Consider the following 23,861-nt stretch of genomic DNA (forward strand, 5'->3'; position numbering starts at 1 on the left):
AAGTCTATGTCTGCCTGGAGCAATGCGTCATGCATTTACTTTGTTCGTAGTCTCTGTATTACAAAGTGTATTTTAATCTCTGCTTTGGCATATATTTGAGAACATTTTTGCTGCTACTCAAGTGCGTGAAATACTCCCGAACATGTGTTGACCAAGTTGCCCTCTTTGTTGCAATATATTACTTACTTATGTTGACTCTGCCACAATTCTCTGCTGTTTGTATCTGCCCCTTGCTATGTGTTTTTGTGTATCCTAAGAGTGTGTCTGTGTGTTTGGTAGGCGTATCGAGTCACTTTCTTTGTAGCACTTGCCATTCACTCCCAGATTTATGACATTTCTTCTGCAGTTTATTTGTCGCATAAAACAAGCACTTTATTTGTTAACATGGCTTTATTTCGTTGGCCCTTTCTTGCATTTGTTGCCCATTTGTCGCATATTCGACTACAAATGAACAATCGCCCAGTTATTTGTCGTTTACTAGCTGTCTGATTTATTTCATATACGATTTGCTTTGACTTAGATTTTGTTCCTAAAGGAATATCTGTATTTCATAATTCATGCATTTTGAATAAAAGCAAATCAGTGTGGTATTATTTCTCAAATATTCCAACTTAATATACCGAAAAAAAACCAAAATATGTAGCGAAATATATATTCGGTATTTTGATTTAGTACTACATTCACAATATACCATTTCATGTCACCAGATTGTCACCAGATTGTCAGCCAAAGCCAGAAGGCTTCGTAAGAAGGCGTTTTTGCATATACTAAACTTTAATTATATTCTGAGTTAAAAATTGAATATTTTTCTAGCTTTAGTTTTAAATAAAACAAACGTATTGATTTTATTTTTATTTATATTTTATTTTTCCATCATCGTGTTCTTCAGTCTTCATATAAGAAATAACATTTTATTTTGTTTTGTATTTGTTCATGTTAATTTTGTTGTTGTTGATGTTGTTGTTGCTGCAATTTGCCGTTTCTATCAATTATGTTTTTATCATTTAATTAAATATTTTTGCATATTTTATATTATTTTCACTTACGCATGGCTGCTATTTTATACACACATTTTATTTTTGTTTTGCTTAATTCTTTGTTGTGTTTCAATTCGCTCACAAATAAAACAAATGCAATTTTTGGAACAACATTTGCTTAGTGCTTTGCTTTGCTTTGCTTTTGATTTAGCTTATTTATTTGTTTATTTTGTTTTTTTTTTTCGAGTTTTATAATTTATTTTCAAGTTCATTTCCATATGTGTGTTGTGTTTGTAGTGAATTGAAACAATTTTAATACAAATTGAAATTGCAGTTGGGTTTTTTATTTGCTTTGCTGTCGACCCAATCGATTAAGTGTAAATTATTCTGCCAACAAATTTCGCAAGCTAAAGAACCGAAAATAACAACACATTAGAATTGCTCAATAAAATTGCTTTTTATATATATATATTCTTTGCGATTTCTGTTTTCTTGCTCTTGCTCTTTGACTAAATGTAAATGTTTAATTTAAATGTAAATGTAATAATAAGTTATGTACAATAAGTGCGTAATCGTATGCTAGATTTGTGCTTGAGTAGAGTATTTTTTTTTGTTTTGTTTTTGTTAATAATAGTTAATATTAGTATTTACAAATCAATTATGATATTTGCAATTAAATTTTGCTTACATTTACAATTTTTATATTGTCATCTTATTTTTGTGTTAAATATATTCTTGTGGTTTTATTCCAAAAAGTTTTGGGAATCAATTCGAAAAGAGACCAACAAATGGCATTGACTGAACGCTCTGCTCTAAGGTCGGAATTATATATAGTATGGACTTATTTTGGTCCCCCTTTTTGTGTGTGGTATTTCAATCAATCAATCAACTACTAACAGTCAATGCCATGCTGGGAAATTAAAGTCAATAAGAATAAATTATGTATAATTTCGTGTGTGTTGTTTTAACTAAGTTATTGTTGCGCTCTTTTTACACTCTTTGCATTTGAAATTCAGTTTTTAATGCGCTTATCGACTAAATGCTATTTATTTATCATTAGAATGCTAAATGCCTTTAACTATGAGTTGGGGTTTCATTTAAACTTGTTTCTTTGTAATTGCAAAGAGAGTGACAGAGAAAGAGAAAGAGAGAGAGAGAGAGAGATATTAAGAGAGAGATAGAGGTGAGAGAGTGAGAGTTCTCAACTATTGCTTGCATTTTCTCTGCATTTATTTAGGTGTGAGTGTGTACTTAAGTTGTTAAACTAAGTGCTAGGCTTAGTTAATCGATTCGTTTAATTACTCGTACTTTAATTATACCATATATGTATATATATGTAAGTATACTATATTTTTATTCGTATATACTATATAGTTGTATGCTGCTATACACGTAGACATATCCCTTGTTTCATTTGACGCTTGTTAAACTTTGTTGCGAGTTATCAAATATCAGAACTCAAATCGAATATCGAATATCGAATAATCGAAAAATGATAAAAGACACTAGGAAATCAAGGAGTTTCGAACATAACCTCAATTAAACACATAACCTAACCTCACTTAATGTGATGCTTTCTACTTTTGCTGCTGCTGCTTCTATTTCCCTGTTTTTTGCTTTTGCTTTTGCTTTTCAAAAGTGGCCACTGGCCTTGGTCTGAGTCTGGCACTGCACATAGCTGCGATAGTTATTGTTGGTCAGTCCAAGGCCCACCATTTCCATCTCCATCTCCTGCTTCTCCCGCTTCTGTGCCTGCTGCTGTCCACCGCGTCCACGTCATACGTAGACCACATGCGGCTTGCCACCAGCACCGGCAGCGGCTGCCGCTGACACAGCGCTGCCCTGAAGCGCCGCCGCCTGCTTCAGCTTGGTCATGGTATGCGTATCGGGATACTCGTAGTGATCGAAACGCTCGTACAGATGCTCGGGCTCATCGTCCGCATCCTTCACGGGCAGCTCCCATGGCTTGAGGGCTCTGTACTCGTTCGCTATCGACTGCGCCGCCAGATAACGCTCCAGCTCCAACTTATCCAGCTGCGGCAGCGTCGTCTGCTGATACTCATGACCCATGCCGCCATGCGACTGCAACGGCATCGCCTGATGGTAATGATGATGCGCCTGCAGCGTTTGCGCATGATGAGGATAGTTCAGTGCCATGCCCATGCCACCACCGCCAAGGCCACCGCCGCCATTGGAGCCGCCAAGTGTCATGCTCATGCCGGCACCGCCGCCGCCGCCGAGGGGCTGATGATGCGCCTGCAGGATGCGGTCATGCACATTGATGATGCTCTTGCTGGTGCGCATGGGACCGCGTTCGTGCAACAGCTTGCGGCGTCGTTTCACGAAGCGCAGATAGTACAGCACACTGATGCCAATCATCAGCACCAGCAGACACGTGATGACCGCACAGACCACGGTCACAATGTGCGCCGGACACGTGATTTCGCCCTCAGTCATGGTCAGCAGCTGGCGTCGCGTTCGCACCGCATCTCGCCAAATGTCGCAGCCAATCTGCTGCTTATCCATGCGCAGATACCCGGCACTGCTGCTGCTCGAACTCACGCTGGCCGCTGCTTCTAGGCGCTGCTCATAGGTGCTTGGCTCTGTGGTTTGCAGCGCATTCGCAATGTGCTGCTCGGCAATATAGGCAGCCAACGCAGCCACACCATCATCAGCCTTGGCTGTGGCCGTGTCGTCCTCGTCCCGCAAAGCAGCCGCATCATTCGCCAGCGCAGCCACAGCTCCGCCTGCAGCGTGTTCCAGCGGTGGTTCAGAGCCCTCAAAGTTACCGGTGACCAGACGCCAGAGCCAGAGCAGCGAGCAGTTGCACTGTAGCGGATTGTCGCCGAGGTAGAGCTTCTGCAGCTGATCAACTGGGAACTGGGCGGAGTAGAGTGTCTGCAAGCTGTTGCTCTGCATGTAGACTTCGAGTATATTGGGATTGCCCTGGAAGAGTCGCATCGGTATGTCGCTCAGCTGTGGATTGTAGTTCAGGTGCAGTGTCTGAAGGTGCGTGTTGTCCACAAAGGCTCTGCAAAGAGGTAAGAAAAAGATGCGAAGGTTAGCCAAGTGAATAAATAATAATTGAAAGAAGAGAGTAGAAATTGTAGTTATGATCCAAAAAAATTTGGTTGGGATTATATAGAATTCTTCAAAGTTTTTGAATTTTTTATAGCAAAAACTATTTGAAGCTATCGTCTTTTTATTATTTTGATAGTCTCTTTTATTTTGTATGGTATCGGAATACTAAATATAGATTTGGATAGATGTATGACTAAAAATAAATGTTTATTGATTAATAAACTTATTAAAAATATGAACTTAAAATACTAGAGCTGATATTATATCTAATATCAACCATTAAATATTAGATTCTCCAAATAATTAAAGAAAATTTAATAGCCTCGTTTTCAGCTTTAGAACTCCGACCTTTTGCTATGTTTAATAATTCTGATTATTTTCGAAAGTTGGCGGCATTTACACGGCGTGTAAGCTGTCAGGCACATGTACAGAGATTCAGAATAAATAGAGCTCGATATATAGAGAGAGATAGAAAGGGGGAGAGGGAATGAGTGAGACAGAGATATAGTGAACAGCAGCAATGGCAAACTAGTGAATATTCGACTCAATTCTCGTCGCTTGTTCATGTTAATTATGCAGAATGCGATGCATCAACGTTAAACTTAAATGCCAGGCAATGAAATACATGAATAAACACACAAATTCACACACACACATAAGAGAGAGAGAGAGGAAGCGAATGCGAAAGGAACTCGCTTTATCCACATGACGTCGACTAAAGCGACATGGATTTATTTATGCAGCATCTATTCCAACTTAATAATAAAAAGAGAAAGACTGAAAGGAGAGTGTGAGGGAAACTCTACACACTCGCAAGCTGCATGCTGCAAGCTGCATGTTGCACGCTGCACGTTGCATGCTCCATGAAGCGTGGCCGTAAATCCCTGCCAAGTTAAGTCAACGTTGCAACGTCGCAAAGTCGCTGACTGGAGCAGTTGCAGAAGTAGCAGCTGCAGGCACTGCATTACCTCTAACAGCTACCCGTTTCCCCTTTCCCTTCCCCTTCCGCTTTCCCTTCTCCTTCTTATTCACACCGACAACTCCCCAGTCAGTCGCACAGTCTGAGCATAAAGTAAGTGCAACGTGGCGTATGAGCAACTTACCAAGAACTGGCGACAACTCGGTGGCTGCTCTGCTGACACACTGCGAATTTGTCGCTTTTAACTGATGCTTTTTTTTTCTTCCCTTTCCTATAACTCTCTTCGTCTTTCTTTTCCCCATGTTGCTGCTGATTTGATTTGATTCAAGCTCTTAAGTTGCATTTCGTGTTAAATGAACGCATTTATTTGAGTTGCATTTGCAGTCGCTGTTGAACTTTTCTTTGCATCCCTTCGCCCCAATATCGTTGCTTGCCACACGCTCATTGATTTGATAAGTGACACAGTTTTGTTGGCGCCTCTTAAAAGCATTTGTTTGCGGCATTTTGCTACGACTGATTGCAACTACGGGAGGTAAGAAATGAGCATGTGATGCATGTTGTACTTGCGACGTGTAGCAGCAACGTTTGTGGCACTGCTAAATGAGCAACGCTAGCGACATGCGGCAAATGACTTTTCGCAATTGCAGACATAAATATGGTATTTTATAATACAGAAAAATAATATTTAATACTTGAAAATTAAGTTACATATAGAGTAAGAATATAATAAAATTGTACAACATTAATTTACTAAATCGGAATTCAAATTATTTACATTCGAAGTATCTTCAATTCCATTTTATAAAAGAGAAAATTGACTTGGAATATTTTGTTTTGAAACCATTTTAGATATAGGATTAAAGTAACATAAATAGAAACATGTTATTCGAGTACAAAGATAATTCTCAACAATGAGGAAATGATTTAACTTACTTTAGCTAAGAAAATTTAAGATACATAGCTATAGATAAATAGATATATGTTAGATATATATTGGGAAAGTGATTTAACACGATTTTCTTTGTAATTTAATTTGAGATATGTTAAAGGAAAACAATTAATGGAAACTAGATTCTTTTGAAAAATTTCTCCCAAATTGGAAATGTGCTTGGCTAACTTTAACTTCAGGAAGTTTGAATTTAAGAAATACAACAATTACGAAGAATAATTGAATTATTAATCAAAAGTACGTGAAGTAAATTTATTCCGAAATCAACTTGCGGTCTTTTTGGGAATTCACATTTGACTCCTTAAGCTAGAGTCTTTATTTTATTATGCTTTAAAACGAAAAACATGTATTCAAATTTGGTATTCGTACATTTTCCCCAACCATTTGAAACTTTCTAGACAAAACAAATGAAGCACTCTCATGTTGAACGTTCAATTTCATGGCAAGTTAAACATCCAAAAAAAAAAAACTTCAATTGCAGGCGGCTAAAAAATTTCGCCATTATCTGCACAGTGGGAACCAGAATAAAACTTTGCCATCGAAGAAGAAAAAAGAACTCAATTTCTCTACAACAATTTAGCAAGGCAGAAGCCGGAGAGTGGGAGTAGAAAACAAATTCAATTATTTGTGCAAATATTATGCAAATAGTGCTAAGATCCAAACACTTGGCCGCAAAAAAAAAGAAAACGTGACATTGGCTGGGATTTGTGTTCATTGGGGATTGTGTTTCCCTGTTGGCGATGCCACAGGTCGCTGGCTGCTGTTGGAAGTTGGATGTTGTCTGTTGGCTGTTGGCTGCTGTTGAATGCTCTTTAATGCAACTTTGGCGACGCCCAAACGTAGAAGACACGCAGTGCAAAAAGGTGGTTGTCAGTCAGGCAAAACATAGCTCGATTGCGAGCTAGTGGTGAAAGGGGGCGTGTAGCTAGGGGAGGAAGGGAGCTATAAGGGAGAGGGAAGGGGTGGTAGACGGCTTTTCGACTGCCAACAACAGCGCCAGCCTTTTTGCTGTCCTGCAAGTAGAATCAAACTTCATTTTGTGTAACGTGTTTGCGTTCGTTATTTTTTTGTTCGCATATCCTTCGCAATTTTGCAATGAAGGTTATTTTGGTTGATGTGCTTTTTAGTTATTAATTTAGTTGTGTGATTCTGGCTCCACAAGTTGTGATTGTCACAACAACCTATACATTCATATAAATATCAATTAAAATTATTAATATTTTATGATTTAATTGGAATGGAAAGTGAGAAGAATTTTCTAGGGTATCCTGATAGTTGACTCCATTTTGCATTTTAGCATTTACTTTGTGTACTTTTTTTTTTGGCTGCTGCTCTGTTGTTTTGCCTGCTTTTGCCAGCGTCAAACGTGCGGAAACGGAAATGGTTGCCATGTGTGTGTGTGTATGTGTGAAGGCGAAAATGTTTGTGTTCTCTTCTTCATATATTTTTTAGCCGACTCATATGCAAATTGTTCACTCTGTGCCTGTGTGTGTGGCGTCTGAATTGGAATTGCTGGAAATCGGATTGAAATGTTTGCTGTCCATGTTGCTGTTCGTCGGGTTCAGAGTCACGTTTCCCGATGGTGATGCCGCCGCTCTTTAGTTCCGAGTTCAGCCAGAGTTCAGTTACACGACCAACAGCTAAAGGATACAACTGGATGGCCAGTTGTCAATCTGTCAGTCAGTCTGTCAAACAGTTTGTCAGTCAGTCAGTCAATCATTTGATATGTTTTGCAGTAGTTTTTGAATCCTGAATCCTGGCAATCGACTCGTCGTCTGTCTGCACTTTGCTCTGTGCTTTGTGCGCTGTGTCTCGTTGTCTATGTATTGAAGTAAATCCGCTCACTATTCAGTTGATTGACGTTTTTACTACAATAAATAGAAATAGCGGTGGGTGGAGTACATTTGGGGTGAACTAGAGAGATATGACAGTTGATAGCCTCGAGGGGAAATTGCCAGTTGAATTGAGCCTCGATTTGGTTTGCTTTTGATTTATTGAGTTGTGCGGCGCTGACAGTCCGATGCTCTGATTGTAAAGCCACATTAAAGAGTGCTTTAAATTTAATACGATATTAACTAAAACACCCCGAAATTCGAAGCAATCATTAACTAATTGCCATAACTCACGCACACACAAACACACTCGCATTAAATCGCAAATTGTTGTTCTAAGCCAGCGACAAATTATCATGTGATATGCCCAGAGCATTTGTTAATGGCATTTTAAACGTTTTTGAATTACGTATACGCCCCGCAGAACCTTTAATTTGACGTTGCGTTAACGGAAACGCACAAAGTGTTTAAGAGATACGCATTTTGATGCCTTGCATAAGACACCTTCCATGAATATTTCAACAAAAGCAGCTGCACTATTAGCTTAATTATTAAATTTAAGTTGCATTTAGTGGATTGCTTGGGTTAAAACTCCGGCTATTAGCCGGGTCTGCATAATTTAAAATTGTCTTGAAATTGAAGTGCACTGCATGGCGATGGCAATTATCAACTCTTACCAGCTCATGCATATGCATAAATAGACGAAGACTCTGCTCATATATCTAGCATAAGCATAAACATACGCATAATAGCTACTCTCGAGGTTGCCTTGAAATATTTCCAAGCTTATAATTTATGGAAAAATTGCCAACGCACCGAAGTGTGAGAGGGGATTGTGCAAGGGGATGCGTTGAGGGAAGACCTCTTAGGCAGTTAGGCAGGCAGCAGCATGTTTATGTTTTCCTGTTTCCGTAATTTCTTCCTGCTTTCATTTTGCAGCTGCAGATGTTGTGTTGCCACCGCTGCTTCCACTTCTTCGCTTTTCTGTTGCTTTTGCTTTTTTCTTAGCACTCGCAAAATATGTATGTATATAAACATGAAATTATGCATTGCTAGATCTTTGTGAGCTGCAACAGCCACAGCAAAAGCAGAAGCATAAGCACCAGGAGCAGCTGCCTTGACGCTCCCATTGTTATGTGGGCCAAGAGCAGGGTTTGAGTGATGGAGTGAGTCAGTAAGGGAGCGAGTTGCATGAAGCTTTCTTTTGTTTGTTTATTTGCTGTCATTTATTAACATTTTGTCGCTGTTGCACCCTATTTTGCAGCCCTTTAGGGCGCCAAGAGCTGTTTAGAGCTGTGCGCGCGATGTGATTTCTGTCGTGTCACGAGAAGCACTAAAATTACACCTGTTTACAGTATGAACAGTTTAAATTTCATACTATACTATAGTATAGTAGTATACTTTAATTAACTATACTTTGTGATAATAGTATATAAATATAAAAGTATAAGAAATCATCTAAATACGCATACAAGCCAAACTTTATAGAATTTAAGTTTAATTTTATGATTGTAAATAAGCAATATTGATGTAATCCTTTCTAGATTATTATTGCTTTATTAATATAATTTTCTGCAAAATTTATATAATTTGTAATGTAATTAGTATTTAATTTTTATAATTCAATATTACATATTATTGCACAAAATATGCGCAAATTTATACACACGTTTTCAATGCATATCATTGTTGCAAGATATGTGTCATATTCTTTCATTTACGGGTTGTTGTCATTTACAGGGATAAAATGTAAAACTTTTTCCCCATTTTGACCCATTTATAACTTGTGACTCAACTTTAATGTAAGTATTTGCTTCCAGCAGACAACTCTTTAATGCACAATGCACAATCGAATTAACTCATCCTCTGTAAGTTGAAGTGTAACAACTTATATCTTATCGCACTTCAGACTTACCAATTAGCTTGTCTTTTTATTTATATATGTAATTGATTGACCTATAAAAATGGGTAATAGTGTATCGACAATTCTTACGGAGTTTTTGATTAATTTTTTGAATAAATAGTTCAAAAGTTGCAGTTGTCGGTGTCAGTTGCAATTCTCTACTCGCTGCAGTCGAATATGAAGACACTTATATTATTTGTTGCTCTCGTTGGATACACTCAGGCACTCTCCTACTCCGATGTACTGGAGGAGGAATGGAATCGTTTTCAACTCGATTACACTAAGTTCTATCAGACTGAGGATGAAGCTTTGTTGCGCCGACTGATTTTCGTAGACAACAAACGGAGGATCGACAAGCACAACAGAAGATTTATGGCCGGAAAGGAGAGCTACGAAATGGGCGTTAATCAGTTCACGGACTTATTGCCAAAAGAGTTCCAAAGCCAAATGCTAAGTTCACTCAACATTACGGAGGCAGAAGGTCTCATCGACTTTAGATACACTGCACCGAGAGACGTAGATCCGCCGAGCAGCATCGATTGGCGCGCCAGGGGAGCTGTAACTCCAGTGATGGATCAGGGAGAGAATTGTGGATCATGCTGGGCATTCGCGACAACGGGCACGCTGGAGGGTCAGACCTTTCTGAAGACAGGTCGGTTAGTCTCGCTTTCTGAACAGAATCTGATAGACTGCTCGAATGATGCCCCATACTACAATGAAGGTTGCAAAGGTGGCCTTGAATTGAATGCTCTGATGTATATTATGCACAAAGGCATCGATACCGAGTCCTCATATCCTTACCGTGGCACTCAGCAGAAATGTCGATTCAATAGTAGCAACATTGGAGCCTCTGTGGAAGCTTTCATAGGAGTCAGCGGTGAAGCGAATCTTGCTGCTGCTACGGCATTTCATGGTCCCGTTTCAGTACGTGTTGACAGCGAAGGCATGCAGAGTTATAAAGGCGGAGTTTACAATAATCCCAACTGTTCAGATGAAATATTGGATCATGCTATGGTTGTTGTTGGCTATGGCAACGATAAAAGCGGTGGCGATTACTGGCTGGTTAAGAATTCCTGGGGCACAACTTGGGGTGAAAACGGTTACATTCGTATGTCTCGTAATCGAAACAATCAATGTGGTATTGCAACCATAGCTGTCTTTCCGATTGTGTGAATTTAACCAGCTTTTAAACCTGCTATCTATAAGGTGTAAGGGTATTAAAAAATTGTTCGTATGAAAACTTTAAATAAAGAGTGTCATTCGGCTTTCAGCTATTTGTTTGTCTTAAATTGAGACTCTCAAACAAATTGGTATTAAAATAAGGCAACCCTTTAGGGAGCCGAAAACAGCTAAGATTTATGAACGTGTCTTTAATAAAAAAAAAACAACATTTGAATTAATTTTCTAGTTTATCATACAGCTAAAACTTTATGAAATTTATTGTGTTTAATTTTTTATTTAATTTGAAGTTGTAAGAAATCTTATTTTTAATTAAAGCTTTCCTAGATTATTAGTATTTCATTTATTTGTGTAATTCAAATTGGTTTTATATTACAAAATTTGTTCAATAATATGCATTAATTTGATTCAAGTCAAAACAATTTTTTGTTTTATTTTTTACAAAGGATACATTTTAAATTAGTGCATATGTGTATTACACTGTTTGAAATGTTGCTCGTTATGAATTAAGCTTCTATAGAAAGTATTTACCTGCAGAACTGTGGAACTCTTTTAAACTTTTCGCCCTTATCTTTCATTTGTGACTTTGCTTTAATGTAACTCTCTTCTGTAGAAAACCCTTGAATTTGTCTTCAACGTCCAAGCGAAATACCTAATCGTTAAAGTGCAATAACTTAAATATTTCTTATCATACTACTAATGATTGAATTGTTTTACCTGCTACCCATAGAAGATTGTTTCACTCTGTGCAAACATGAAATGTATGTAACAGACATAAATGCGCTTCCGCCTCTTAAGGTTTATATACATATTCCTTATCAGTGTCAATAGTCGAGACGATATAGTCATGTTCGTCTGTCCGTCGAGTTTGTTTTAGATTTCTGCACTCGCCCACTTCCGCCCAATCAAATCAAATAGAAAGCGTCATTTCAAAGTGAGAATTGCGAAGTTTGGTACATACAATAACGTATTCATTATTTTATGACTACTGAGAATTTGGTTGCGATTAGATAAAAAATGTTGGAATTTGTTTAAGAAATAATTTTATAATGCAAAAAAACGGATGCAGCCCGTAGGTCAAAATTGTTTTTGTTAATAAAACGTGGGTTTTGTATTCTATAGTATAATTTGAATTTATTGATGGCAGTATATATTAGTATTTTTTTCTGTAAGTTCTGTATATTTTTCTGTAGATTTATTTGCATGCTCCAATATTTTTTCTGTATATTTATTTTGTATATTTTAACGATTATACCGCATTTGTATTGATTTGTTTTTATTGAGGTGGTATCACACAGTCGAGCATACTCGACATAAGTTGTTTTACTTGATTCTTTATTTACTCTTATTTTATTGACCTACAGCAATGGATCATAGTATTCTGAGAATTCATATCTGTGGTTTATGGACTGTTTAATCAATTTTGTGAATGAATTCTTATAAATTGTTGAAAAGTTGCAATTGTCGGTGTCAGTTGCAATTCTCTACTCGCTGCAGTCGAACATGAAGACACTAATATTATTTGTTGCCCTCGTTGGATACGCTCAGGCACTTTTCTACTCCGATGTACTGGAGGAGGAATGGAATCGTTTTCAAATCGATTACACTAAGTTCTATGAGACTGAAGATGAAGCATTGCTGCGCAGACTGATTTTCGAAGACAACAAACGGAGGATCGACAAACACAACAGAAGATTTATGGCTGGATTGGAGAGCTACGAAATGGGCGTCAATCAGTTCACGGACTTATTGCCAAAAGAGTTCCAAAGCCAAATGCTAAGTGCACTCAACATTACGGAGGCAGAAGGTCTCATCGACTTTAGATACACTGCACCGAGAGACGTAGATCCGCCGAGCAGCATCGATTGGCGCGCCAGGGGAGCTGTAACTCCAGTGATGGATCAGGGAGAGAATTGTGAATCATGCTGGGCTTTTGCGACAACGGGCACGCTGGAGGGTCAGACTTTTGTGAAGACAGGTCGGCTGGTCCAACTTTCTGCACAGAACTTGGTGGACTGCTCGAGTGATGAACCATACAACAATAACTGCGGAGGAGGTTTGGCAGCAAGAGCTCTAAGGTATATTATGGACAATCATGGCATCAATACGGAGTCGTCATATCCCTACCAGGGCACTATGCAGCAATGTCGATACGATAGTCGCAACATTGGGGCAACTGTTCAAGGTCGTTCCTTGGTAGAAGACAAGAGTGAAGCGAATCTGGCAGCTGTAACGGCATTCCATGGTCCCGTTTCAGTAGCTGTTGACGGTAGAGACTTGCAGAATTATAGCAGCGGAGTTTACAATAATCCCAACTGTTCAAAAACAAAATTGAATCATGCTATGGTTGTTGTTGGCTATGGCAACGATAAAAGCGGTGGCGATTACTGGCTGGTCAAGAATTCCTGGGGCACAACTTGGGGCGAAAGCGGTTACATTCGTATGTCTCGTAATCGAAACAATCAATGTGGGATTGCAAGCTTTGCTGTCTTTCCGATGGTGTGAATTTAATCTGTGGTTTTCAATAAAGAGTTTGATTCATCATTTGCAAATTTATTATCAGCAATTTGTTTGCTTTAAACAAACAAATTGTTATTGAAACAAAGCTGCTTATGGCAGCTGAAACTCATTGAAGGGCATTTTAAGTACTCGCTAAGCAGTTGGATAAACACGGCAAATAATAATGAGTGCTTGTTATTAATACACGCATATTTATATTACACGATTTGTTGTTATCATTAGATAAAAACAAAACCTGTCAGTTTGTGTGTGGCATCATAGAATGTTTGCACATTTGAAGCGGCTCTTGAACACTTCAACGAAATGCCAATAAAACTGAAAATAAATTATAAAGTGTTCGCCATTTTATGTGCAAACGCATTACAAGTAGTTGAAATAGTAGACGAACACTTTTAAGCCACAATTCAGATAAACTTTATTTGTATTATGCGATATGTAGCATCTTTTTACTGATTTAATACCTTAGAAAGTTGTAAAAAAACTGAAGTGAGCTTTATATGTACCAATTTAATTCCTTGTTTGATAATCAAATAATGAAGCTTAGACAAATGAATTACTGAAAGTGTTTAATTTTTAAATATAGTTTAGATACACTTGAAATATATTATATGATTCTATAACTTATATATGTAGACTTTTAGTAGTTTAGTAACTTATTTAATTTATAGGAAACTGAACTTTAAAGTTTTGTATGTGATGTCGATTTCATTTGTTTTTTTCTTTGTAACGAATAATTCATAGACCATTTAATTACCTAAAACATTTCTTTTAAACTCAAAGTAGTAATAGCCAAATTTCATATTGGCTATGATTTTAATACTTCAGTAGAGAAATTGAATTTCTTATTTAATCTGCTGATTTATAGTTCCAAGTTCCATGACCAATAGATATCATGGGCTTAATCACTTCCATCATTCCCCGAAAGTGTTTTGTAATCCTTCTACCAGCCGTATTAAAATCCAATTCATTCGCAAAATCATTAGATTCCAGGCCATTACACTCGAAATATATCAACTGTCCCACTCATATTTCAAACCGAGTTACAAGTAGCCAAGCATAAGCTGTAACTTCCGAGATAAGCTGACATGGGATTCGGGATTGGGGATCTGGGCTTGGGGATTGAGAATAGGCAGACGACGAGGTAAATTACAACCCCAAAGCTGCCACAAAACAAATGTCACACATGCCCCAATCGCATTAGGCGAAGTGAGTGAGTGTGAAGTCAGTTTGGTGTTCATCTCACACAAAGTGCATAAATTCTAAAACAATTAGTTTCAATTTGGAAATCCGCAAGGACAACACCTTTATGGTTACCCTTTTACAGAAGAGTGAGAGTGGAAGAGAGAGTCGGACTGTTAATGTAGCGAATGACTTTTTGCTATTAAGTCATACTCCGCTTGCTGGCAGAGCAGGGATGCTGCTTCCACAGCTTCCACTCGGTGTAAAAATGTTCACTTAATATTCCCTTTGATATGCTCAAGTAGGAATGGGGATGGCGATGAGGATCAACATGCTATCGGAGGGTTGTTTGCTTTTTGGGGGAGGACGTGCCACTGCCTAATGAATTTTGTGCGGCCACGTTGATTGTTTAGGTGTAAGGTTTTTATAATGAGGCAGGCAACGGAACGCAACGCAACCTCAGAGCAGCAACACATGTGTATATCACAGTTTGCGAAATGTATCTGCCATAAACTTTGCTATCAACGTGTCGCCATCGTCGCACGTTTCCTGCTCCTGTTTCTGCTCCCTGTTCTTTTGGGGGGAGTTTCCATTAACGCATTTGCATAAATATTTACATACATGTGTCTCCTTAGAGCTCGTCGGTCTCCCGTCTGGGTCTTAATGCAACGCCTGGCATATCTCTTTAAAATGTTGCGCTATTTCCGTTCACTTTTCGTTTTTGTTTAAGCGCAATGTTTACCAATTTGTCTGGAACCCTTTGGCCAAAATGCACTGACTTATTTAAGCGACTGTCGCCAGCAGTCAAGTCAAGTCTGCAGTTTACGAAATACAATTTCCTGTGTGTGTTGAAACAATTTTTCAATCGCTCGCGGAAGGAAATGGCCATGAAGTTGCAGTGTCGAATGAGATAAGCGAATACAATAATATGTCCACGGGGAGTAACAGAAATGTATTTATTATTATTAAGTGCAAATTTGACAGTTAAGATGTCGTGTAATTCTATGCATAGAATTATTTCCATCGAGCTAATAGACTTTTGCACAGCCCCCAAAAAGTATGCAACAATTTGTTGGGCAGAGTTTTCCACCCTCGGACAGAAAGCTATTCAAATTTCTTTAAGCTGCCTCAGAGAAGAAGACATAAAGAAGCAGGAAAATTCAAATTCTGCTGGATTAGCATAACGATTTTTGTGACAGTGGCAAAAAGATTCTGCCGATGCCAAACGGAGACAAACGCAAAATTTAGTTTGCAAATCAGGCGAGACAAGACAAGTACATGTATGTATGTGTGTGAGTCTCATTGTCTGTGTCTGACTGTCTGTGTGCAAGAGTGTCATGTAAATTCTAGAGTTAAGCAACAATTTGACAGACAGCGAACAATGAGGAGACAAAAGTTTGCAACAAGAATGAAACAGAAATCAAACAAAACCAAACAAAAGCAAAACCAATTACAAATGGCAAAGAGAGAGAGTGAAGGGAGGGAGGGTGGTAGGAATATCAAACGAAATTACAAAATTAAACGGATTTAATGACAGCTCTCTTCATCTGTGGATCGATTCATTTACATGATTCGGGCTGCCATCATGTAAGTCATGTTAATGCTGCTTCTCGAGCTAAAGGAGCATATGCCCAACATGAGAGAAGAGGAGTGGAAAGGAGGGAATGGAGGATAACTGGTGGTTGATTGACAACCAAGACGAGACTATGGCGCAGACACAGAGAGAGGCTCGTTCAATGATGATTTGATATGAAAATTGCCTGGAATTATTGAATTAACATATGCTCGAATTGAGTGCAAGCATTTCCATTACCATTCGTCTGCTACAGAGTGGGGAATTTCAATGTCTGTCGCAGGAGGTGGAAGGGATGGCAATTTGGCTTCTCGAATGTGTGTGTGAGTGAGTGTGCGGTGGCATCTTATTACCAAAGCGTATTAGGCATGATTGATTGCATTGAGTAATAATGATTTGTAACCCGGCCATGTTCAAGTGTCTATCATCGACAGTGAGTGTTTCTCTCTGCTGTGTGTGAGTGTTTGTGTGTGTGTGTGTGGATGAGGTGGAGGTCACGTGCGAGTGTGTGAAAGTGACTTGCATATATAGTTGACTACTTTTTGAGGCTGACAGCTTCGTTTGTTCAGATTCGCATGTGCATAAAGCGATTGCAAATGAAATTCAATGCCCTAAGTCTGATTCGCCAACTGAGGCAAATGATTAGCTTAAGTAATTTTTTATTTTAGATGCTTTTGAATAGCTATAAATATAGGGGACAACAAAACCAACAAAAAACAGAATCTTTTAGCAGATGTAAAATTTATTTCATAAATTTCATTACGAAAATAAGACCAATTTCTTTTTTCCAAATAGACAACATTCAGATTACCGTGAACTTGTGTGGTCTATGGTCTTCTATGTTCAATATTTCGGGTTTAAACTTATAATTAAAATCAGAGGATATCACAAAAATCAAAGTTTAAAATGTATTCTTTATTTAATTTAATATAATTTTTGTAATTTTGTGCATGTTAATGGTTAGCTCTCTTAATTTTATTATTATATTAAATATTTGTAAAGCATTTAATTCCCCACAAATTTATTTATTTTAAAGCCTTTTAAAGTACTGTCAGATAAACTTAGTTTTCGTGATCAACAACTAAGCAATACTCTCACTCTTTACAAACTGTTTGCTGCTGTCCAGTTTGTTGATACACTTTATGTGCGTGCTCTCTTTCCTTTAACTGTTTGCTGAGTCTGCAGTACTGACCCAGTTATCGTTAGCGAAAGACACGAGCACATGCTGAAGTTCTTTGAGTATCTTCTATGACTTTGACCAAGGGTTGGGTTTTGTTGCTGATTTCAACTTTCAACTCTCACTTGCTACAGTTTGTTTGGTTGTTGTGATGAAAGATGGAAAATAGGGAATGGGAGATGGTGAATGGGGTAACTTACCTCGAATCGATACGCTGCAAAAAGTCCAAACGGCTCAAGTGCAATTCGCGCAAATGAAACAAGTTTAAAAATGCCACCGCGGGCAAGTGTGCAAACCGATTGCCGCCCAAGTTCAAATAAGTGAGATTCGAAAGTTTCGAGAGCTGCTGCGTGGGCACCATCTGCAAAATACAGAAATAGAGAGAGAGAATGATAGTATAAGTAAGAGATAGCAAGAATAGCTGAAAATCATTTTATTTGGATCGTTTAAGCAAAGTGATAGCCAACTTTGGGGTTAGACGGGGTTATAAAATGTTAATGCAAACCACTCAACTTTAAAAGCGTTTTGCGGCTGCACTTGAAAGTAGTTGCCCTTCGCTTCCCCTTTTCCATACCCGTTTCTATCCCACTCACAGTTTTTATTTGTTTCGCCATTTCAATTGCAGCAACAGGCAAGAGTAGAAACGAGAAACGCTTTAGTTCTCTGTTCTCCGTTCTGTTATTCAACAATAAAATGTGAAACACTTGAAAAGCGCAGTTTTTGGCGGCAGCGACGGCGACGGCGGCTGCAGCGGAAACGGAAACGTCATGTACGTCATGTACATCCGTGCGCCATTTTCAGATGTCTGACCAAATCGTCTGAGTCTCCCCTCCCCTCTGCCTTTATGTGTGTGTGTTGGCAATACAATCAATCTGGCAACAAATTTGTTACAGCCAAACGACAACAACAAACGTGAAAAGGTTTTGGCAAAGCGCAAAAGCTTTTGCCTGTTTGTTTTTTGACTGGCTCATAAAAAAAGCTGCAGCTGTAGTTGTAGCTGTGTTATTTGCCTCCTCCGTCTTGGGGCTGTTCGCGTGTCGGAAGCTACGTGCCAAGCGTCCGGACATGAAAAGCGCCAGCGATAACGTAATGAACTGCGTTTGGTGGTGGAAAGGGGAAGGGACTGAGAGGGGGATGTGTTGCCAGGCTGCCAAACTCATAAGCCAAACAGAGAAAAAAAAGAAGGCGAAAAATTAAAAGCATTACGCATACGCAATGTAGGCCAAGCGCTGCAATTGTTTAACCTAATGGCAATTTTCAGCTCGCATTTTAACCCTTCGCTTCTTGTTTGTGCTGCACTTAAACGGAGGGCAAACGGAGGGAGACGCGAACCGTTGACTAATTAAATGTCCTGAACTTCAAAGAGCAGGAGGGAGGCTGATTCTTTGGCCAGTTCGTTTACCAGTTCAGCGCAGCAGAAAAATGCGGGAGGGAGGCGAGAAAAATTACTCTGCGAGTGTGCAAAGTGAAAACGGGAAAAGGAGAAAGGCACATAGAGTCAGCATAAGTGGGGCACAAAAGAAAGCGAAATTATATTGACTTTGATTTTTTCAAATTAATTTCCCTTTTTTTTTTGCGCCAAGGCCTTTGACTTAATGGTTTCCATGGTTGCGCCACTTGCTGAACAACATTTTTATTGGATATTTTATTTGACTTAGCAATGAACTCAATTGAACTTTATTTTGATGATTACTTGTTTTTATTTTAGAGAAATTTCTTATTCCAAAAATATGGCAAATATCTTCATTGCATGACCCTTGATATTCTTTTATAATTTCGTATAAAAATAAATATTTCTTTAACTTGCTGATGCACTCTTCACTGCACTTTCCCAGCAGATGTTCGCTTCACATGCGAATATATTCGCATTTACATATTCAATTTCACAGCTAATAACTTTTCGAGCAATCAAAGTTTTTCCAGACTCTGCGTAAATATACGAAAAATAATATACAGCAATGCAATGCAATACTGCTGCAATGCACGTAAGAGCCTGTCTCTTTGGTTGGTGTATGTAATCGTGTTTGTATATGGAAATGTTGCTGAAATTTTGCAGCAGTAAATAAATTGATTATATATTCTGAAATTCCCTTTTCATATGTTGTGCTGCTATTTTTGCAATTATATGGCGGCAATGTTGAGTGCAATAATATTTATGCGTAAAATGCAAAATCATAATTCTCGGCTAAAAGCACAATAAATCGAAAACAACAATATACACAGAGTAGTAATGCAATACTCACACACACACACATATATACACACTACATAGACAATAAAATGCACGCACATGGTTGGGAATATTTTTGTTAAATAATGGAAAATGTAAAATTGTGGATAAGCAATTTGCATTGAAAATCAAATGTTTGCTTACATTCATGTGTTGCTCGAGCATTCAATAAAACATTTCCTATAGCAATGTGCCATTATATGAAGTAAAACCAAAAAACATGTTAGGGGAGAATACTTATGGCATTCAATGTAGCCTTTATTCCCGAAAATGCGTTTATTACGTATGCCTATAAAAAAATGGTTTAAATTGGGAACAACAAGTTGCTCTACTGTGTTAGAACTTTTATGAAAAAGTGTTTTTTTTAAATACTCTGATTTAAAACTGCTTAGCACTCTGTTTGTGAATATTTTTTGCATGCCCCTAAATGTATGCTACAATAAGTTTTATACTAATGCTTTGGATGAAACAAACATATTTAATCAGCTTATGAAATGGCAGAGTTTTCATTTGTCTATTACGTCTAAGCAAAGAACTGGATTAAGTTGGCACTGTGGAAACTAAAAGTTAGTTTCATTATAATTTAAACAAAACTTAAGTAATAGAACTTTGTAGAACTTTTTTAGATTTGAAGTATTTCGTTTGAGTAAATTAGTATTTTGTTACCCAAATGACAGCTTAAACAAACTATAAATGATATAGATTCTATGGAAAATGTTTCTATCATACGAAAAATTTATTAAGTGTATACCATTAACGTTCTACTAAATGTTTCTGTATCCCATTGTATTGTAAATAAACATATTAAAAAAGACAATGTTTTAATTAAAAGGAGTTGCATTTAAACAGCTTACGAAATTATTTGGTTATTACGCCCAAGTTTATCTAAAAGAAGGTTTTAATTAAATTTAAAAAATTAAAATTAAATATAATTCTTTCCTTCGAAAAACTAAAAGCAAATGCAGTCTGTACACCATTTATTTTCGATTGAAAAATTTTTTTTTTTCCCCATTTTGTGTTATAATAAAATAGAAAATATGAGTATGCTTATTAAATATAAACATTTTTCATCATTAGTTGTTTTAATAATAATATAATAAAAACCATCTTCGCTTATTCAATGTCACACATTTCGGCCTTGAATTCCTAACTTTCTTAAATGGGAGCCTAAAGACAAGAGCTTATTATTGGCGTAACCTAATCGTAAGTCATTAAAAGGCCAAGTACTCAAAAGTGAATCTCTGTGATTGTAGTTCTACTAGAGTCTGGATACATATAGAGTTGAATGCATTTTTATGCACCATGTAATCAGAGACTCGACCGTTTGATGCAGATGCAAATGATTGTAGTTGTTGTTCTTCTTGTTGTTGTTATTGTTGTTGCGAGACTAAGGTATTGAAATAAAAGAGCAGGCGAGCTGCATCATGGGCACGATCTGACGAATGCATTGTGTCTAGCTACCTGTCTGGCACTGCATGCAGAGCACATACACTCCAACACATATTTATGGTCGTTAAAAAGGGATAAAGGACTGCTGAGCACCGAGCACCAAGCACTAAGCAGACTCCCGACATGGTCGAGACTAAGCAGATGTAGAGTTTGTGTGGAGCTAGATGCGCGTAGTCAACGGCAACCGGGCGGGAGAGAGAGAGCGAGAGGAATTCATGGCGCTTGGAATCAGTTCGAAACTACTTAAAATACCTTTTGGCATTTTGCAGTTGAAATATATGGTCTGGTCTGCTGTGGCCGTGTGCTCCTTTTGCAATATCATGGCCATGTGCAGCAAACTATGCAACGGCATGCAACACAGTGTCCTGCTGCAGCAGGAGTATAAAAACAGGGCTTTTGAAGCTGTTTATCTCGAGCTGCATAGCGACTTTGTTTTAACCTTTGCAGCATGTTTTGGTATTTTCTAAGCTGCATTCCACCATCGTCACAACGCCGGAGATTGAGAGATTGTTTTAGCATGCGCCCAACATGCTGGTAGTTGTTTCGATGCATAACTTTCGTCTTTTGTCCAGAAATTTAAGAATATACCTCTTATTATGCTGAAGAGGAATCCGCTATTGGAAAGAATTTATACATGCTGCAGGGGTTGCAATTTATTTTAAATATTGGCATATAAAAGTATGCGAATGTTAAAAACAAGTAAGAAAGATACAGTCAAGTGTGCACTATAGATACTTGCTACTCCTTTCAAATATAAACAAAACAGTGCGGTGCTATTCTTAAAATATACTAAAACAATATATCCCAAAAATACTATTTGGTATATAGTACTACATTTAAAACATACTATACAATGCAAAATATACCAGATTGTCAGGCAAAGCCACTAAGATCAGTAGTAAGTAGGTTTTTACTCCCATACGGCTATCGCCTCAAAATTAAGCTTGTTATTATTTTTTTTTTCGATTTGTGATTCGAAATAAACTTAATCTGCGTGCAAAAACAACAAGTGTCGAAATTATATCTCTATCTCTCATAGTCTCTGAAATCCAGTGTTTCATTCGGACAGACGGACCCTACCCTATGGGTAGCGAGTATAATAAAAACGCGACGTCTTGTTGTGTTGCTTTAAATTTACATTGCAACAAATGCGAACTACACAAGCATGACCAAGTTGAAGCAGCTTTAAAGCTGAGTGGCAAGGACACTAAGCTGCTCAACTTTAAGCGTGGACATCGAAAAAATGGACAGAGAACCGAGGGAGGACTGGCAGCATTTAAGTAACGGAAAATGTCGACGAATTGCTGTGGGGCCTAAGCAAAGTGTACACGCAACAGAAAATCAGCACGGTACGAACATGTTTGCATGCATAAATACTAGAGGAGATGGCCAAAGGACCCAAGCACACTAAACTCAACTTGCAGACACACACCCACACACACACACACACACGTTGGCAACAACAACAAGTTATGGTTATTAATTTTGCGTATGCAAAAGGCAGTCCAGGAAGGACGAACTTAAGCTGCCGTCCAGGACACAGCACACAGAGCGCCGAACACAGAACAGAGAACAGAGAACAAGGGCGACTGCAATCCGCTTTGCAGAGTGTTGGTCACAGGATTTACAACGAAGAGTGTCTGATTTATGTACACACATATGTGTTACTATCTCTCTCTCTCTTGCCGGTATCTCTTGCCCTTTCACTTGCTTTGGCTGCCTAAAAGGCTGCCACAATATTTTAGCTGCTGGTCCCTTCAAGTGGCATCCGCCTGTTTCATGCTAAATAATTTCATCTAACAAGCACACGAGACATGTGGCCGCATCTTGTTTATGGCGAACAGCGCACACACACACACACACAGACACTCACCGTCAAATTGTTATCCGATAGATCCAAATGTTTCAGCGAGATGAGTCCCTCAAAAGCGCCCACATCCAGCTCGCTCATCACATTGCCCCGCACACTGAGGGCGAGCAGCTCCTTTAAGCCCTCGAAGCTATCGTTGCGCACAAACTCAACGAGATTGTCGGACATGTCCAGACTCTTGAGCGCATGTAAATGCCACAGATTGCTCGCCGGTATGTCGAGCAGGCGATTGTTGCGAAACACCAGCACCTCCAGCGATTGCATGCCCTTGAAGCAATTGTCCTCGAGGCTAACAATATTGTTGTTCGTCAAATCGAGTTCCACCAACGCCGCCAGATCGCCCAACGCCGTGGGATGCACTGTCTCGATGCGATTGTAGCTGAGATCCAGCAATAGCAGATTCGTCAATCCCTTAAAGGCGTGCTTATGCAGCGCACTTACAAGATTTCTGCTCAAGTTCAGAGTACGTAATTCCGTTTGATACTCAAAGTTTTTGGAGCCGAGTGTTTCGATGATGTTCTGCGACAGATCGAGCACCTCCAACTTCATGTAGAAGGGCAATGTAAACTCGAGATTACGTATACGATTCAGTGTCAGATTGATGTACTTTGTCTCCGGATTCAGTTGGATGGGTACATCCTCGAGTGCTGCGTCCACACACAGGGCGCGACTGTTGGCATCGCCGCCCAGACACTGGCACTTTGAGGGGCAGAAGGCGTTCGTGCTGCTCGGCGAGTGCAGCAAGAGTAGCAGCAGCAGCAGGAGAATGTGCAACAACAGCGGCGATGACGATGACGATGACGATGAAAATGCTGTGTGGCAGGATGCTGGAGGTTTGCTGTTGCTGTCGTGTTGCCACTTTGTGTGTGAGTTGTTTGTGCTGCTGTCGCTGTCAGTGTTGTTATTGCTGTTGTTGTTGCTTATGTCGCAGTCGATGTTGTTTTTGTTTCTGTTAGCTGCCATTTTGCTGTTCGTTTCGTGAGCCTTTTATTTTTGTTGGTTGGCTTGTTGTTGCCTGCGAGG

At 38.7% G+C, this 23,861-nt stretch overlaps 3 protein-coding genes across 3 annotated transcripts; 2 read left to right on the forward strand and 1 right to left on the reverse strand.

Annotated features, from left to right (window-relative positions):
- Positions 1 to 1,205: 1,205 nt before the first annotated feature.
- Positions 1,206 to 23,814, reverse strand: LOC132789289 (nyctalopin). Its single transcript, XM_060797213.1, has 3 exons — positions 22,842 to 23,814; positions 17,490 to 17,650; positions 1,206 to 4,008 (listed from the first exon to the last, which is right to left on the reverse strand). The coding sequence occupies exons 1-3, from the start codon at positions 23,799 to 23,801 to the stop codon at positions 2,754 to 2,756; spliced, it is 2,376 nt and encodes a 791-aa protein (XP_060653196.1). The 5' UTR covers positions 23,802 to 23,814; the 3' UTR covers positions 1,206 to 2,753.
- LOC132789852 (cathepsin L-like) lies at positions 9,802 to 11,085 on the forward strand. The gene has a single exon (XM_060798142.1). It carries the CDS (start codon positions 9,839 to 9,841, stop codon positions 10,832 to 10,834), a length of 996 nt encoding a protein of 331 aa, XP_060654125.1. The 5' UTR covers positions 9,802 to 9,838; the 3' UTR covers positions 10,835 to 11,085.
- On the forward strand, positions 12,326 to 13,384 carry LOC132790069 (cathepsin L-like). The gene has a single exon (XM_060798501.1). It carries the CDS (start codon positions 12,344 to 12,346, stop codon positions 13,343 to 13,345), a length of 1,002 nt encoding a protein of 333 aa, XP_060654484.1. The 5' UTR covers positions 12,326 to 12,343; the 3' UTR covers positions 13,346 to 13,384.
- Positions 23,815 to 23,861: the final 47 nt, after the last annotated feature.

Source organism: Drosophila nasuta, chromosome 3, assembly GCF_023558535.2.
Source record: "Drosophila nasuta strain 15112-1781.00 chromosome 3, ASM2355853v1, whole genome shotgun sequence".
NCBI lineage: Eukaryota > Metazoa > Arthropoda > Insecta > Diptera > Drosophilidae > Drosophila > Drosophila nasuta.

Bases quoted from the DNA above. Each gene is read 5' to 3' on its own strand.
- LOC132790069 (XM_060798501.1), top strand. From the start codon at position 12,344: ATGAAGACACTAATATTATTTGTTGCCCTCGTTGGATACGCTCAGGCA.
- LOC132789852 (XM_060798142.1), top strand. From the start codon at position 9,839: ATGAAGACACTTATATTATTTGTTGCTCTCGTTGGATACACTCAGGCA.
- LOC132789289 (XM_060797213.1), bottom strand. From the start codon at position 23,801: ATGGCAGCTAACAGAAACAAAAACAACATCGACTGCGACATAAGCAAC. The intron at 17,651-22,841 runs GTGAGTGTCTGT...TGTATTTTGCAG, and splicing joins TATCGGATAACAATTTGACG to ATGGTGCCCACGCAGCAGCT. The intron at 4,009-17,489 runs GTAAGTTACCCC...ACCTCTTTGCAG, and splicing joins TTGCAGCGTATCGATTCGAG to AGCCTTTGTGGACAACACGC.